Raw genomic sequence first — 14,556 nt, 5'->3', positions numbered from 1 at the left:
ACTGTGCTGCTTCCTCCGTTCACGTGGAAAGATCTCACGTGGAAGCTCATCCCAGGAATTAACTTCTGACAGAGCCCTGAATTATTGGGCTGTTTGCTACTCTGTTTAACACCACCAAGGAAAATGCAAAACTAAACTGAACAGCCAAAAAAAAGGAGAGACTAATTTCATTAGTGTTTGATGATGGCAACAAGTGAAGCAGGTAACTGTTACCTTCAGGCATTGAACTGTAGAATTGTTCTAAAATTTTGGGGCAAAAGTCCACCAAAAATATTCTTTGCAATGTACTACAGGACCAGACTCCGAAGTCAGCATTACAGAGCTAGTTGCAAATTTCTCTCCAAAAATAGCACTTGTCCTACCAGTGTGATGGAGCACTTCAGGCCCCCTTAACAACACTGGTTGGGCTTCTGCAGGGGTTTTGATGCACAAAACCTTTAAGCTCCTGAGTTTGGAGGTTGTGCTTCTCAACCTGGTACATTGCAAGCAAGTCCTGATGAAGTTTTCTGCAGTCTTTAGCATCCAAGACCATTCTCTTGGAAGGCCAACTGCAACAAAACACTTTCCTCCAGGCTAGTCCCAACTTCACGTGGACACATCCAGTCACATACTAGAGATGAAAAATCTTTCTTCGACACACACAAAGCTATCCTACAAGAAGATTCTTACTTGATCCATAGCCCAGTAGGTTGGTCCCTTCCAACCTAAGTTTTCCTATGATCAGTATCCAAGACTAATATACTTTAAAAATGTTTATTCTGAACATCCAGGAAAAAGGAAATCACCGTTAAAATTCTTCTCATTAGGAAAAAAAAAAAATGTTCTCCAAATGCTGCAGGTGATGACAATTTTGACTTCTCACAGAGATGCTGCTCACCGAGACCATCTGGTTGTACATGCAGTTGAACGCAGCAGTTGCACTAATAAGAGGACCACGCCGCTACTGCAGTGTTACAGCAATGCTTTTACTAGTCTCACTTTTTAGGCTAACGGTGGGAGGTTTGCAGTCAGCCACGTTATTTGGCAAGACTAATTGGCTAACTTATTGAACAGTATGTCACATGCAACACTACTGTTGCTCTCCTCTGAGTCATACACACCATGGGTTTGGGCACCTTCAGTTTTCATTTGGCGAGTCTACCATAATTTCAAGTAACCAATCCTGGTTACTGAAGTTCAAGGTTGTCTGAGCAGTTGAAGCTTTTAAGCAAGAACCATTAAGGGGAGCCTGGCATTAACAACATCACTGAGAACAGACCCATCTATTTCCCCAAAGTCAGCCCATATTTAGCACCAATCTGTTTTTACAGCAGACGGTCTGCCCCTAATTCTCAGCATGGCATGCAGACACCAAGTTAAGGCTCCCTGGTCCTGGCAGTCTGACTCCACCAAAATTTATTTTGTTCAGCTTCCAAGTTACATGGAGAGACCAGAGAGGAGGCTCACATCCTCCACCCAAGCTCCTGGCTTATTTCCAGTTGTTTTGGCAAAACTGTAGAACAAGAGCTTCTAATGGCATTCAACACATTATCAGAGCTGCATTTGCGATGCCCGTGGGACCACACAGAGATAGAAGTAAAAGTCATGTTGTTCATGAGGCTTCTGAACAGTCTCTTGACAAATACTGGCAAAAAGGCTTGAGATGACAGTCAGCACCCCCCCTAGAAAGAGGGGAAGAGAGATCTGGAAGGCAAGATCTCCATGTCTGATGGCAGCATACTCAGAAATACTTCCATTAGCGTGCACATGGAGAAGTGCCCTGTGTGGGTAAGTAAGTAGGATGAAAAATTTTCATTGTAGGATGAAAAGTTTAGATTTGTTAGAAACAGGAAAAAACCCATTAAAAATACTTAATCTAACCAAAATAAAGCCAAACCCCCAACATTTGATCAGTTTTAAAATTCTTCAATAACATCTTTAAAACGTGGTAGAAAGCTGATGGGTGTAGAAAAAGCAGATACGGATTCATTCACGTGTCATGAAAGACATTTGCTGGGTTATCACAGAGATGGCAAGCATCAGCTGAACTCAAGTAGGGACCGAGGAGCAGAATTAAGTCTCTTTCTTATTCTGTGATCCTACATTTGATTTATTTACTACACAGGCTTCAGCAGAAATGCCTAAAGTCTCAAAAGCACAGGTAACTGGAATTAAGCAACGACATTAACCTATCAGGAGCTTTGTCCACAGTACCAGATGCTACCACCAGAATACAAAATACATAGAAAAGAGCACCTTATTTCAGGGGACAAGTTCTGTTTAAAACAAATAACAACAATATTTTAGTGTTTCCAATAGTGACAACTTGGTTCCCACATTCCAGATTTTGCATCCTATAAGGAGCAAAGAAGCCACAAAATGTAGAGTGCTATAGCACCCAATCTCCACAGAATGTGCTACACAAAATTAAGGAAATGGATTAGAAAAATTAATTGGAACAAGCAGAAAGGAAAAATGCAGGACAACTGTTCAGGCACTGAATATTATGAGCTCAGAGCAGATGTATCTTACATTCTGTTCAACTTAGTATTTTGGTAATATGAGAGCACATCCTCTACCAGTGGAAGCTAGGTCCATCCAGGGAAAACAAGAAAAATAAAATCAGAAGAAAGTGTAAAAATTTTACAGTAATGTAGGGAACTTGCCAAAACCCAAGGTCAATATATGACCAAGGCACAGAAGGAGCAGAGGAGGTCTTTGCTTCAGAGAGACTTCCTTGTGCAGTGGGTAGTCAAGGCTGTGGAAATCCTTGGCATGGGAAACAGCACATGCTAGAAGTCTATATAGGTTTAAAAAGCAACCATAAATTCAGGGAAGAAAAATCGAAACACTATTAGACACAAGCTCAAGCCCTGTATTAGGGAAATCAGACAGCTTGCCAGAAAAAAAACCCAAACAAAAACCCCCACTTTGGCTTATCCTGTTATATTCTTCTCGTATTTGTTGTCGACTACAGTCGCACAGAGGATACTGAGCCCATGGGCTTTTGGACACTCTTACGATTTAGTAAACATCAATGAAAACAGTATTTCAGTTTTTTATTAGAAAAGCTCTACGCTTCTTACACAATTTCCTAGATTTTAACACTTTATGTCACCTTTTTAAAATCTGTCATTCTATACATAAATAACTTGCCCTCCATCAAAGGTTCCTATATTTTACAAACACACTTACATGGGTATTTCCCATATCAGTCACTCCTCACTAACTCACGTTTCTAGATCCACATAATTACTCAGTATCATTATGATGTTATACTGACCAAATCTCTTCCAAAACTTGTGTGAGGCTAAAAGAATTTGTCCAGATCAGTGAGTTCAAGTCAGAGTTACACAACAAATACAATGATGACGTTTGATTTAATAAAGAAATCACAAACTTTCTATAAGCTTAAGGTAGGTTTACTTACCCGCACTTCCAAGTTGTTTATAAAACCTGTATTCTAAATGAAGCTGTGGTGCACGTGACTTTATTGGTTCCTAAAAAAAAAAAAAAAAAAAAAAAAAATTTTTGGTTAAAATTCGTTTGACTGAAAAGAGTTCTATCCTATACTTGAAGATGTGTCACTGTATATAATGCTTCACATTTCAAGATAAAACACCCTAGACTGAAAGTCTAACAACAGACTTCACCATTAGATGTCATTTAAATAAGCAGAGAACAAAAAGCAATAAGACTTGCACTCTGGAGGATAAATAACCTCCTCATTTAAATACAAAGCTCATTCATGGCAGTGAAATTCAAGAATCGTTCAACAAAGCTCCTGGTCCTTGAAGAATGACCCTAGACATTAGTAGGAGGAAAGTCAAGGTTGCAAAAGATCAAGTCCCAAGTTCACTTTGTGGACTGTGGTTGCCCGCAGTATTTTTGTTGGTCACTAGCCTATAGTTTTGAAAAATGTTGAGTCATGTACCTGTGTTTTAAATCAGACCACAGTTGTATAAATGTACAATCTTGCTTGCAGCAAGCACTACAGTGCAGCCAGGTATCTGGTAAAAACACTGGAAGAAGTCTTCCCCTTCAGTAGCAGGTGTCAGTCAAACATCTCAAAACACTCAAGAATATTCTATTTTTATACACAGAATAATAAAAATTGATAAGTCTGCAATACACCCGAAACATTACATTTCTCAACTGTTACTCATCTGCGCTTTATGCACAAAACTTAATGCCTACAATCCATAAAGGCATTAACATGTAAGATTACAAAGCTTCTAAAAAGATAAAGTTAACATGGAGAGGATTAAGAGACTTGAGAAATTACATTTTCAATAAAACTATGCACTTGGGACAGGCAGTAATGTGGATTCACCTACTTCCCAGACATCTTTGAAATGGAAGTTAATACTGCCCTCAATTTTTGTTTGGATGTTGCTTATTTCCTTGCTTTTGAGAAAAAAAAATGCTCCATGCTCAAAACTACATAAAATTCATAGCACGGCACCAAAATAAGTCTGAATTTCAAAAACCTGCTAAATAGCCCTCTATTTGATGAACTCATTATCTAGAATTTTGCCTATAAAGGAGCCCCCTAAGACCAACACAAAAAAAGTCCTTTCGTGTTTCACGTCAGCTCCTATGAATCGGAGCAAAAGCACCTTAGATAAGAGTTTGAGCCAACATCTTCGGTACAGTGGAACAACTCTTCTGTCTGCACAGGAGGACATGAAGGCTTTAGCTGATCTACTTTGTCTTGTTTCACCTCTGGTCTGCAGCATAAGACTAATGTCCACATTTGGCGTGAACTTCACGTTAAAGACTTCTTTTTAAGTTGGAAGAATGATTTTTGTACAGGAATTCAGGCAATTTGACATCCAGCCAAGCTGTTCATCGCCAGCTCAAGTCATCCCCTCCATTTGCCAGCAAGGGGAAGAAATGTTCCTGGTTGCTTCTCAACTTTCTGATGTTTAAAAGCTTCAGAAGTCAAATATGACCAACTAACTACTTAGAAAACAATAGTGAAAAATTTTCTGAGGGCAAAACTGAACCTGTATTGAAGGCAAATATAAAGCAATGCAAAACCAAGTTTGTTATCTAAATCACATTTAAATTAAGATAATTGTTAATGGCGGCTTAAGGGTCAGTCTATAGACACCTTCAAAACAAAGGGATTTAGGGCAACACGAACTCAGCCTGTTCAGTGAATAGTTTATTTATCTAAATAAACTATTTGGATAAAGGTAGAAGGATTAATGTATCAGGACATGAGTCTGCTCGTAACAACATCAGGGAAAGTAAGCCCAAACCACTTCTGCATCAGGAGCTGCTGGAGCCTGAGCTCTGAACACTTGCCAGAGTCGTGGCAGCTTCCGAGAAGATCATACCAGAACAGATGGTTGTCCTATAGGCCAAGGGCTCAAGGATGCTGGCAGATGTTGCATTTATAGCGAAAATAACTGAATTGCTACTGCTTAACATACAAGATCCACAGCTCGAACTAATGGCATCATGATCACTACGAGAGGGTACAGCTTGGTACCTGCGCTCACACTACATCTGTATGTTAACGGGCTGGTTTCATGCAGGGAAGAAACTCCTACTATCTGCAATTCAGCATTAAAAACCCTCAAACGATTAAACCAGTAAATACGACCAAGGCATTTCAGAAGACGAACTCCTCCATGAACAAGATGTCCTTAACCAAATAATGTTCAGCTGAAGAGCAGGAGAAGGAGCTATATGGTGACACCACACAAGTCAGAACACAGGCACTCTTCTCCACCGCTAGCAATTTTCCAAGATGCAGCACAATCCTCAACCCCAAAGAGAAACCATGAGACATTAGCACTGAATTTCACAGCACTTTCTGATCAGCTCTTTGGCATCCATTACACAATTCTCTAATTTTCCAGCTTTAACATCATGACAGGAGGCACGAATAGCTGAGCCAGCAGGGTTGCAGTTGCAGAAGACGATCTCACACAGCTAGAAGGACTTGGAGCAGAGTTTTGACTTGGTCCAGCAATGTAGATAAAAAGAAAATGTTGCCTTCAAGTACATTGAAAGCAGCTATTCTACCACTAGTCCACAATATTCAAAGGATAAAGAAAATTACACTTAAATACACATGTAAGAGAAACATATTTGCTGTTAGGGAGGCCAAGTAATTCTTACTCCTGAGGAATATGGTCTAAGATTAGGAGACCAAAAAAACCCTATCTCTTCTACTGTTCCCTCATTAATCTTCTGAGAAATGGAGCAGGTATGCAAATGCCTGGATGGCCACCGGATGGCAATTCCAGTCCTTCAAATGTGAAGGACCAGAAATTATTAAGCATGAATCACAACAGGGCAAATACTCTGCAACACACTCCGGTTTTATCTGCTTTAACAGTCAGTTATTTTGGGGGGAAGAAAGAATACTACCAGAAAAAATAACTAAGATTAAGGTAGCAATAAGGTAATGCCATCCAGGTCTGCCATATGGCTATTGAAAGGTTTCAGGTTACTGGGAGGTGTCACTGCAGGCAGTATTTTGAGAGAAACAAGCATCCTTTGGATTAATACGGCTATGTTTTTCCTGTATTACTTCCTTACGCCTTCCGATACTGTAACTTTGTGGGATTATCTTTGAAAGCAAATTAGAAGCGTTATTGATTCAATAGAACACCTGGCCTGTGTACACAGTGCATTTTCTATTGTCAGATTTGCCTAAAAAGCGAGCTACTCAACAAGCACCAGTCCACCTTCCTGATGTGGATCCATATCAAGGACAACCTAAGCTCCACTGCAGGTGTTTGTTTATTTTAGGGAATATCTTCTGACATTTGCCAACAGGCTTGAAAACAAGTCCCTCCTGCAAAGCCCTAATTATTTTTCATCTACGGCGCATCGTATAAGGAGAATGCTAGAGATATAAAATCTGTGGCACTTGAACGCGATCAGAATTAATGCACCAAGTCCATCTTGATCTTCTGTAATCTGAATGACTCCCGTCATTTTGCCAGACACACTGGTTGGGCAAACAGGCATGTGTGCTGCTAATATCAAATTAGCACTACAACTTTAACTTCAGATTCTAGGGTTTCAATCTGTGATTAAAGAGCATACCAATGAGAAAAGAGCACATCAACTGAAGACATCAAAATTGAAAACCCCAAGAGACTAATGAAAGTCTTAGTTTATAGACAGGAAAAGTTAAGGCATAAACACAAACTACTGGGCTATGATTTTATAAATCTGGAAGAGCTATGATTTAGAGAGTGTCCCCATCTCCTAGACTCCTACTCCAAATCACTGTTGACCACAGTGCCTTCATACCCTGAAGCAGTCTTCAGAAGAAGACTTTTTACCTGGACCATTCGCTGGTCCAGCATAGAAGAAACATGGAAACTGTCATTGCATGCACCTGGGGAGGGCTACATTGACTGCAGGGCAGAAAATAATCTGATTACTGGTACTGAGGCTTGTAATACTGGATGAGAAGAGAGATGTGAACAAAACTGCTTGCACAAGGTCTGAAGTTCGCTACTGTTGGGACTTGGGTTTTTTAACACAACTCCTGCAATGCTTTGGTGAGCCAATTTGGTTCATTTTTAGTATCCTATGACATAAAAGGAGAAAATAATTCTGAAGATGCTATGGCTATATATCCTAGGCCACCCAAATCAACTAGAGGAAAGACTAACCTTCGCTAAATTAAATCTTGTTTTGCCTATTACATCTGCAGTCTCTTGGCATCATACCAGACTGAGCTGTTACTCTCCCCCAAGGGAATTTTAACCATTGAAACACCCCCTTTCCTGCCTCTCGGCTCCAAAACTGGAGCAGCAGGCTGCAGAGTGCCAGACTCCTAATCAAATGCTCTGACAACAGCCCATCTAGAGGGAGATAAGAATCTGGAGAATCAATAAGAGTCCTGAACAGAAAGGCTCAACCCAGGAGCGGGAAGAGGTGGCAAACCCACAATCAGTGCCATTCACTGGGACCTGGTAGTCAGCTTGGAAAAAGGAACAAGTCTCTCACTGGTGTAAGACGGCTACAGACCATTTAGGTACAAAAGAATGTTCAGCAGGTGGAGGGATGGGGTTTTTTCCTCATTTTTAAATGTTCTCAAGAATTTATCTTAGCTTAAGTAAGTTATTCTAGCTAAGGGTGAGAGCAGCATTAAGCCCAAAGTGAGAGAGTTGCTTTTAGTCTGAATTTTTAATATTAAGTGCAAGCCATTTAAGAACACCTGAAGCTTCTACTTACCAGTTTGATCGCTACATATTCATTGGTGTAGAGATTTTTACCTGCAAAGGAAAAGGAAAAAAACCTTTTAGTTCCACATTCAACATTTGCAGCTAGAGATACAACACAGAAGAGCATCACTGATGACAGAGCTGTCTTTTCTCAATTCCCCACTGAAGTTCACGTCTTTAACACAGTGTAAGCCTCAAAATAGTAAGTTGCAGCAGTTCACCAGGGCAAGCAAACACTATCTTCCATTCAGCATAAAGTAATCATGTTTTATGGCAGCACTTGTATTCGATGCAAGCATTTGAGGAGGCATCCCAGACACATTAGGTTTTATTATCCACATCACGCCAAAAAAGTCTGGGGAACAAAAAATGAAGAGTCAGAGCATCATTTCTTTCAGAAATGTCTTGAATCTGCTGGACACCTAACAATTTTATCCTATGATCTATAGGAAGTTTCACTAGCATAATAGTGCTACATATCAAAGTGACTACTGCAAGAAGGCATGTGAAAATAACCTTTGTACCAACACATAGCTTTTATTTCTTCCTCTATGAACAGGCAGGCAGCACATATAAAATGCCTTCTGTATGCCAGTGGCACAAAGGCAATCCTCGTAATCTAATAAGGCCAATAATTCTCAGTTGCAATATGGTACAAATGATGTTAAAAAATACACTAGAAGAACAAAACCCATTCTCAGGACCCCAAAATACGGAGGAGTGTCTAGTCTGATACTAGCTCTGGCAAGCACAAAGGGCAAGAGCCTAGGACGAGTATAACCAGGCAAGCATGCAGCCAGCTGCTGGTATATTGTGGCTCCACAACTCTGAGCCAGAGTCACTATCCCTGTGTGCTATAGCTGGAGGTGAATTTTTCCTCCAGGAACCTGTCTGGTGTTTGAACCAAGCCCTTGGCCTCCTTAGCAATCCTGCATCTGTGGCAGAGATGCACAGCTACATCTGTCAAGGAGCATCTATCTGTGTGTTCTGAAGCTGCCAGTTGTCATATCATTCAAAGTCCTCCAGTTCCTCTGTGAGGTAATTTGAGCAATCACCCCCCCTTCCCCTTCTCCATGTTGCTCATGATTGACAGCAAACTCTCCTGGAAGGGATACCACTGGGAGGGATGCTCAGGCAGCCCTTGTACCTGATCTGTCCCATCGTCCTGACATCTCTGCCACCCTTCTGACCTCCTCTAGTTCCACTGTATCGTTTGAGGAGGGCAGCCTCCACCGCACAAAGCTCTCCGTGGTTTTATACAGGGAAGGGCTGACCTTCTTCGCTCATTGTTGCTAGCACCACTACAGCACAAGTCATGCTTTCATTGAGTGACTGTGTAGCTCCAAAATTCAATAGCAATCTATACTGGAAATTATCAGTGCTTGTTTGTAGCATCAACTTTCCCCAGCCCTATTACACATTTACTTTCCAATTCCTGTAACAGTTGCTGATGCTTAGAACAGACCAGCTATTGAGAAAGTCCAGGACAGGGAGTAACATACTTCAGAGCAGGCAGGAGTTTGGGCAGCTCTAGCATATCTACATGTCACCACTAAAAAACATGCTATGTCATCCCTTACGTACAGATATACTCTTCGCATGCAGCAACAACAGTAAAAGACTCAATAAAATTAAAGACACTATTAACATGAGAGAAGACAAACAGTCATCTTTAAACCCTGAAATACTTATCAAGGAAAATTTCCCATTTATTTTACTTTTCAGTAGCTTCATATTTTCTGCATGCAACTTCTTTTGATACCGTCCCTGCTATATTGCTCAGTGTAGTTCCGGCCTTCGACTTTTGTATCGGGCACTCCCACTCCAAGTCCTGTGCTGAGCAGATTGCTTTAACATTCATTGGGAAGCCAAAAAAAATTATGGAAAGCTTCAACCTGTTACAGTAACTGGCAATGCTGTTTAATACAGGGCAGGCACTTAAATGTGAGGTTAAATATCCTTAGAGGAAGTATTTTATGCAAGCAGATGTGTAAGCTGAGCTCCAGCATTAACCCTTGCAATACAAGGTTGTTTGAATCTATTTCTTTAGATCTTTTAATAAAAGCTATTATGTCCAGGCTGGAAACGAAGGGTAGAAAGTAGGTTTTGCAATCACACCAGGAACACTCAGGCATTGGAAAGTGGCTTCAAAGCACTGAAAGAATTGGAAGGCCAAATCAGCGGAAAGGGGGTGGCAGGATAAACTGCTTTACCCTTTGAGACAGATAAGGGCTCCAGTCTGATGCTATCCGACAACTGGTAGGGGGAGAACATGCAAGGACATTAAGGGAAGGCAGACTAAATACATGTAAATTATCTGCTCCATATTAACTACCAGCAAATGAGTCATATCAGCAGCTCCAGCTGTAGCTCGCCCACTGACACTTACATCCTCTTCCCTTCCTCATGATAGGGATTGAACTCCTATCAAGATGCTCAGTTTAAGGACATTGAGCCAGACTAAGGGAAGCTCCAGCTCAAATATGTGAGAAAGTTAGATGTTTTAAACAGCAAAAAACCCAAGGAGGGAGGCATGGGAGCACTATCCCCTACAGATCCCACGACCTCCATCACAATCTTGGAGGTGCACCATTTCAAGGTAGTTTTTGGCGCTTAACGTGCAGGGGTATAAGTCCATCCAGGGAGTGATGACCCACAGACCTTCTAGCAACACTTGGGCTCTCCCACCAACATAGGATAACAATATTGAGGAAACAGTGCTCTTCCACGCTCGTTTCAAGGCAGAGAAAGACATTGCCAACACCTTCCATGTATGTGGAACCATAATCCAGTCTATCATGGTCCGGTTCATAAGGCTGAGGAATAGACAGAAGATAGTTCCTCAGTTAAAAAAACTGGGATTAGCAAAACACTAGCCTGAGATGTCAGGCCAGCAGCCAAAGGTAAATGACCTAATTAATCCTCCAGTTCATCCCCTTCAGAGCACACACTATGGGGAGACTCTAAACTTAAGGGGGTGCAAATGGATCCAGCTTTTGAACTCCAAACCCTTCCTAAAGCTGCAGCACAAAATGCTTGCTTTGCCAGCTGTGAAGGTAAAGCAAATCCCCAAAATCTCTCTGTTGGCTTGCTCCAGACTGAGATCTACCCCTCGGTTTTTCTATCACACTCTCCAAGGTGTAATGGTTTCTTCTTCCTCCTTCTACAAGGCAGCACTGGTATTAAAATGGAAGAGTAAAGGCAGCACTGCTCACAAGAGAAAGTGAATCTGCACAGTAAAATAAGCCATGAATAGAAGCTGCATCTTATCTTAGTAAGACAAAAGATCTGTAATACAGCTGAGATGATATAACTGTGCTAACAAAAGCCTTTCAAGTTCAGGCAACGCTTTTGATGGAGCAGCGATTAAGTTCATGCCTCAGTTTTGGGTAGTTCCACTGACAATTATGAACTACATAATGCATCACTTCTCATTTAGAATAAGACACTGGCATTCACGTGGGAAACCTAACAGAGTGGATTTCTCAAGCCCTGGCAGTAAGATGCGTTGAATATATGGACAGATTGCAGACCAGTAGAGGATCCCAAACTGATCAATCTCTCATGTGCACTATTCCCAAAGTTGAGCCACAAGTACAAACCTCTCACAAATGACACAAATTAAAAATCCTTTGACCCTTCCTTCTAGTTCGTCACTATATGGATAATACATTCTGATGACAGATCAGGGCTGAGTAATGGAGCAAACATCCAACCAGTTGTCCTAAAGACCAAGCAGAGCTCACCCCAGACAGCAGAGCATCTGCAGAGAGACCAGATCCCATGAACAGCTGAAACATGAGTTCGCATCAATTGCGTAGTGCGAGATTTGCTGTGCTTTCTAGAGCATGTCTCCAAACAGCAGCTCCTAGCGTGGATCCTACACAGGATCTACTCTTACCCATGCCCTCCACATCTAGCATTATTCTAGTCCAATAGTCACATGATTATTTTGTTATTTGGGAAGCAGAGACAAAACCAGCCCCACTATCAGAGACCATTATCATCTTCATTTATTTATTATTGTTTTACTTGTTTTAAAGCAGAGCTCCTGGCTTCAAACTGCAGGCTGGGAGTCTGCTGGGTGGTTCTTGCTTTTGGGGGGGCACCTTCCCAGATCTGATCAACCTGCTCTGACTTGACAATGTACAAATAAGCAGCTTTTCTTCTAGGTTGGGGCTTGCTGCTCACTGTTGAGACGCGCTGAATCTTCATGAGACCTCTGCATGAATCACGCTGACATCTGACTTCTGGACACTACACAATTTCTTTGGGTGGCACATGAAAACAGACTTCTCAAAAAATCCCTTTGATGCAGTAACCTGTCAAGGGAGGATACAAGCAACATACAGGATGTAGCCCTCTTAACATTCCATCCCCCACACTCCCTCCAAGCAGGGAGAAAAGCTGCATTAATCATTATTTTAAAATTATAATTGAACACACTGTTTTGAAAATGCCAGATAATGTTTGCATTGGAGAAAAAAAAAAAGATTTGGGCTCCAGTCTACAGCTCTGCATTAAAATAAGCGTCTGGTCTATCCAGTACTTAATGCTTATTTTAGAAAACCCTCCAACCTACCAAAACTGGAATAATTTTACATTAGTACCTATTTAATTGCTTTACTAAATAAGGGTGCCAAACACTGGGAAAAAATGAGACATTTGAATAGGTTTATTTATCCCTAACATGGCTCATGGTTCAGGATTTTGGGTAAATACAAGAAATACCCATGGGGTAAGTCCGTGAGTCGATATAAGGAGGTGGTTCATAGTGTCAACTGGCGATATCTTTTCTTCAGTGAAGTTTACAGCCATGGCTTATCACAGTACTAAATTTAACAAGTTAAATCCCATTTTTCCTGAGCAGTGAGCACCTACTGATAGCACACAATTTTACAGCTCAATGAGTTTGTTTCTCAGGCTGTTTTATGTAATTCTGGTTCTCCTATCAGCTTGGGGTGGAGATGCAGGACCTCATAACAGCAGAAGTCACACTGTAGAACTTCAGGCGTGCTCCAGCTCCCAAGGCAGCAGGAGAATTGACCTGGCAGATAACTGGGAGCTGCATGATAGGGCTTGGCCTTGCACAAAAGGCAGTGAAACCCCATAAGCATGCAGAGTCTGGCCCAGGAATGGCAAGCAAGATCCCCTGCTCTTTACTGGCACTGTACCCCTGCTAGCAGATTGAGCCACTTCAGAAACCAAAGCTCTTACAGACCACCTAAGCTGCAGCCTGTCTGAAGAAACAGCAATCAATTAACCCCGCTTCATCTTACTACTCTGGGCCAGATGCTGAGTTTTGCATTCATCTTCTCATTTCAACTCCTCTGCGGGCTGGAATCCAACTGTGCTGCTCCCACGTGCTTCAAAAAAGTAATATCCCCAGGGCTATCTCTATTTGCAGCAAGAAAGATCAACCCTAAGCAGCGTGCTTGATATTCGCAGAAAACAGCTTCCATACGTACATGCCATCTCCTCCCTGAACAATCAGCCCTCTGTCTGGCGCTGGAGGACAATACAAGAGCAGCTTAGAGTGAAAACACAACACCTGAAAAAAAAGAAATTCTTTGGGGAATTGGAAAAATAGATTTTCCCCCTTGTTTATCAGTGCATGACTTTGTTCTTCCTGTGTCACTAAAAGCATTCACTGGTGCTTAACTTCTCCAAAACCACATAAAAAAGCCAAAAAGCAGAGGGCACGCCATTCATCTTTGCAGGACAAAACTGTTATCAGAGACTTGTTTGCTCGTATTTCAGACATGCTGCTTCTCCTTCCCCACAGCAATAATTAGCATCACATCTGTGCAATAGAAATATCTGATATTTGAGCAAACAGGAGTTCTTAAAGCTATAGTGACTGGCAAAAAGCAACAATAGTACAGCTTCTGTAAGGACCTACACCTAATTGCTGTTATCAGTATGTATGGCTTATTGCCCAATTACAGCGTGCTACCTAATTAACCCATATTAGCAAAACATTTACCAGTGTACCAAAAAAGAGCCACTCAATTAACAGGTGTTGCTTTTTCCATAGTTAAAACCGAATTTCACTGTAAACTGACCTTTTCAGAAGTTAAATCTCTCGTGTAAAGCCCGTGCTTTGAAACAATACATTAGTCAGAAATCCAATACCGCTAAAATTTTGAGAAACATGAAAAAGAACCACCATGGAAACAGGATCAGCATTTGGGCACCAGCCAAATAAAGGCAAGAGCCATGTACCTGGAGGGATCCACTACTGCTGCTAAACCTCAAAGCAGAGCTTAGATTACAAAGCAATTCAACATCTTCATGGGGATCTTGCTATTCTGATGTTTGCTGTTCGGGGGGGGGGGGGGGGGGGCTGTCACAAAAAAAGCATTTTTGTTAT

At 41.4% G+C, this 14,556-nt stretch overlaps 1 protein-coding gene across 3 annotated transcripts in view; it reads right to left on the bottom strand.

The window, feature by feature from the left end:
• CSNK1G1 (casein kinase 1, gamma 1) overlaps nucleotides 1–14,556 on the bottom strand; it is a 104,970-nt gene that overhangs the window by 45,966 nt on the left and 44,448 nt on the right. For all 3 annotated transcript variants that reach the window (XM_010571547.1, XM_010571548.1, XM_010571549.1), the window contains exons 4-5: nucleotides 8,194–8,234; nucleotides 3,410–3,479 (exon numbers count right to left, since the gene is read on the bottom strand). In XM_010571547.1, the coding sequence (XP_010569849.1) occupies nucleotides 3,410–3,479; nucleotides 8,194–8,234 (111 nt within the window). The remainder of the gene's footprint in view (nucleotides 1–3,409; nucleotides 3,480–8,193; nucleotides 8,235–14,556) is intronic.

Source organism: Haliaeetus leucocephalus, unplaced genomic scaffold (genome assembly GCF_000737465.1).
Source record: "Haliaeetus leucocephalus isolate CR32 unplaced genomic scaffold, Haliaeetus_leucocephalus-4.0 Scaffold339, whole genome shotgun sequence".
Lineage (NCBI taxonomy): Eukaryota > Metazoa > Chordata > Aves > Accipitriformes > Accipitridae > Haliaeetus > Haliaeetus leucocephalus.
The sequence above is the reverse complement of the archived record's forward strand: the minus strand, read 5'-3'. Positions and strand labels throughout refer to the sequence as shown.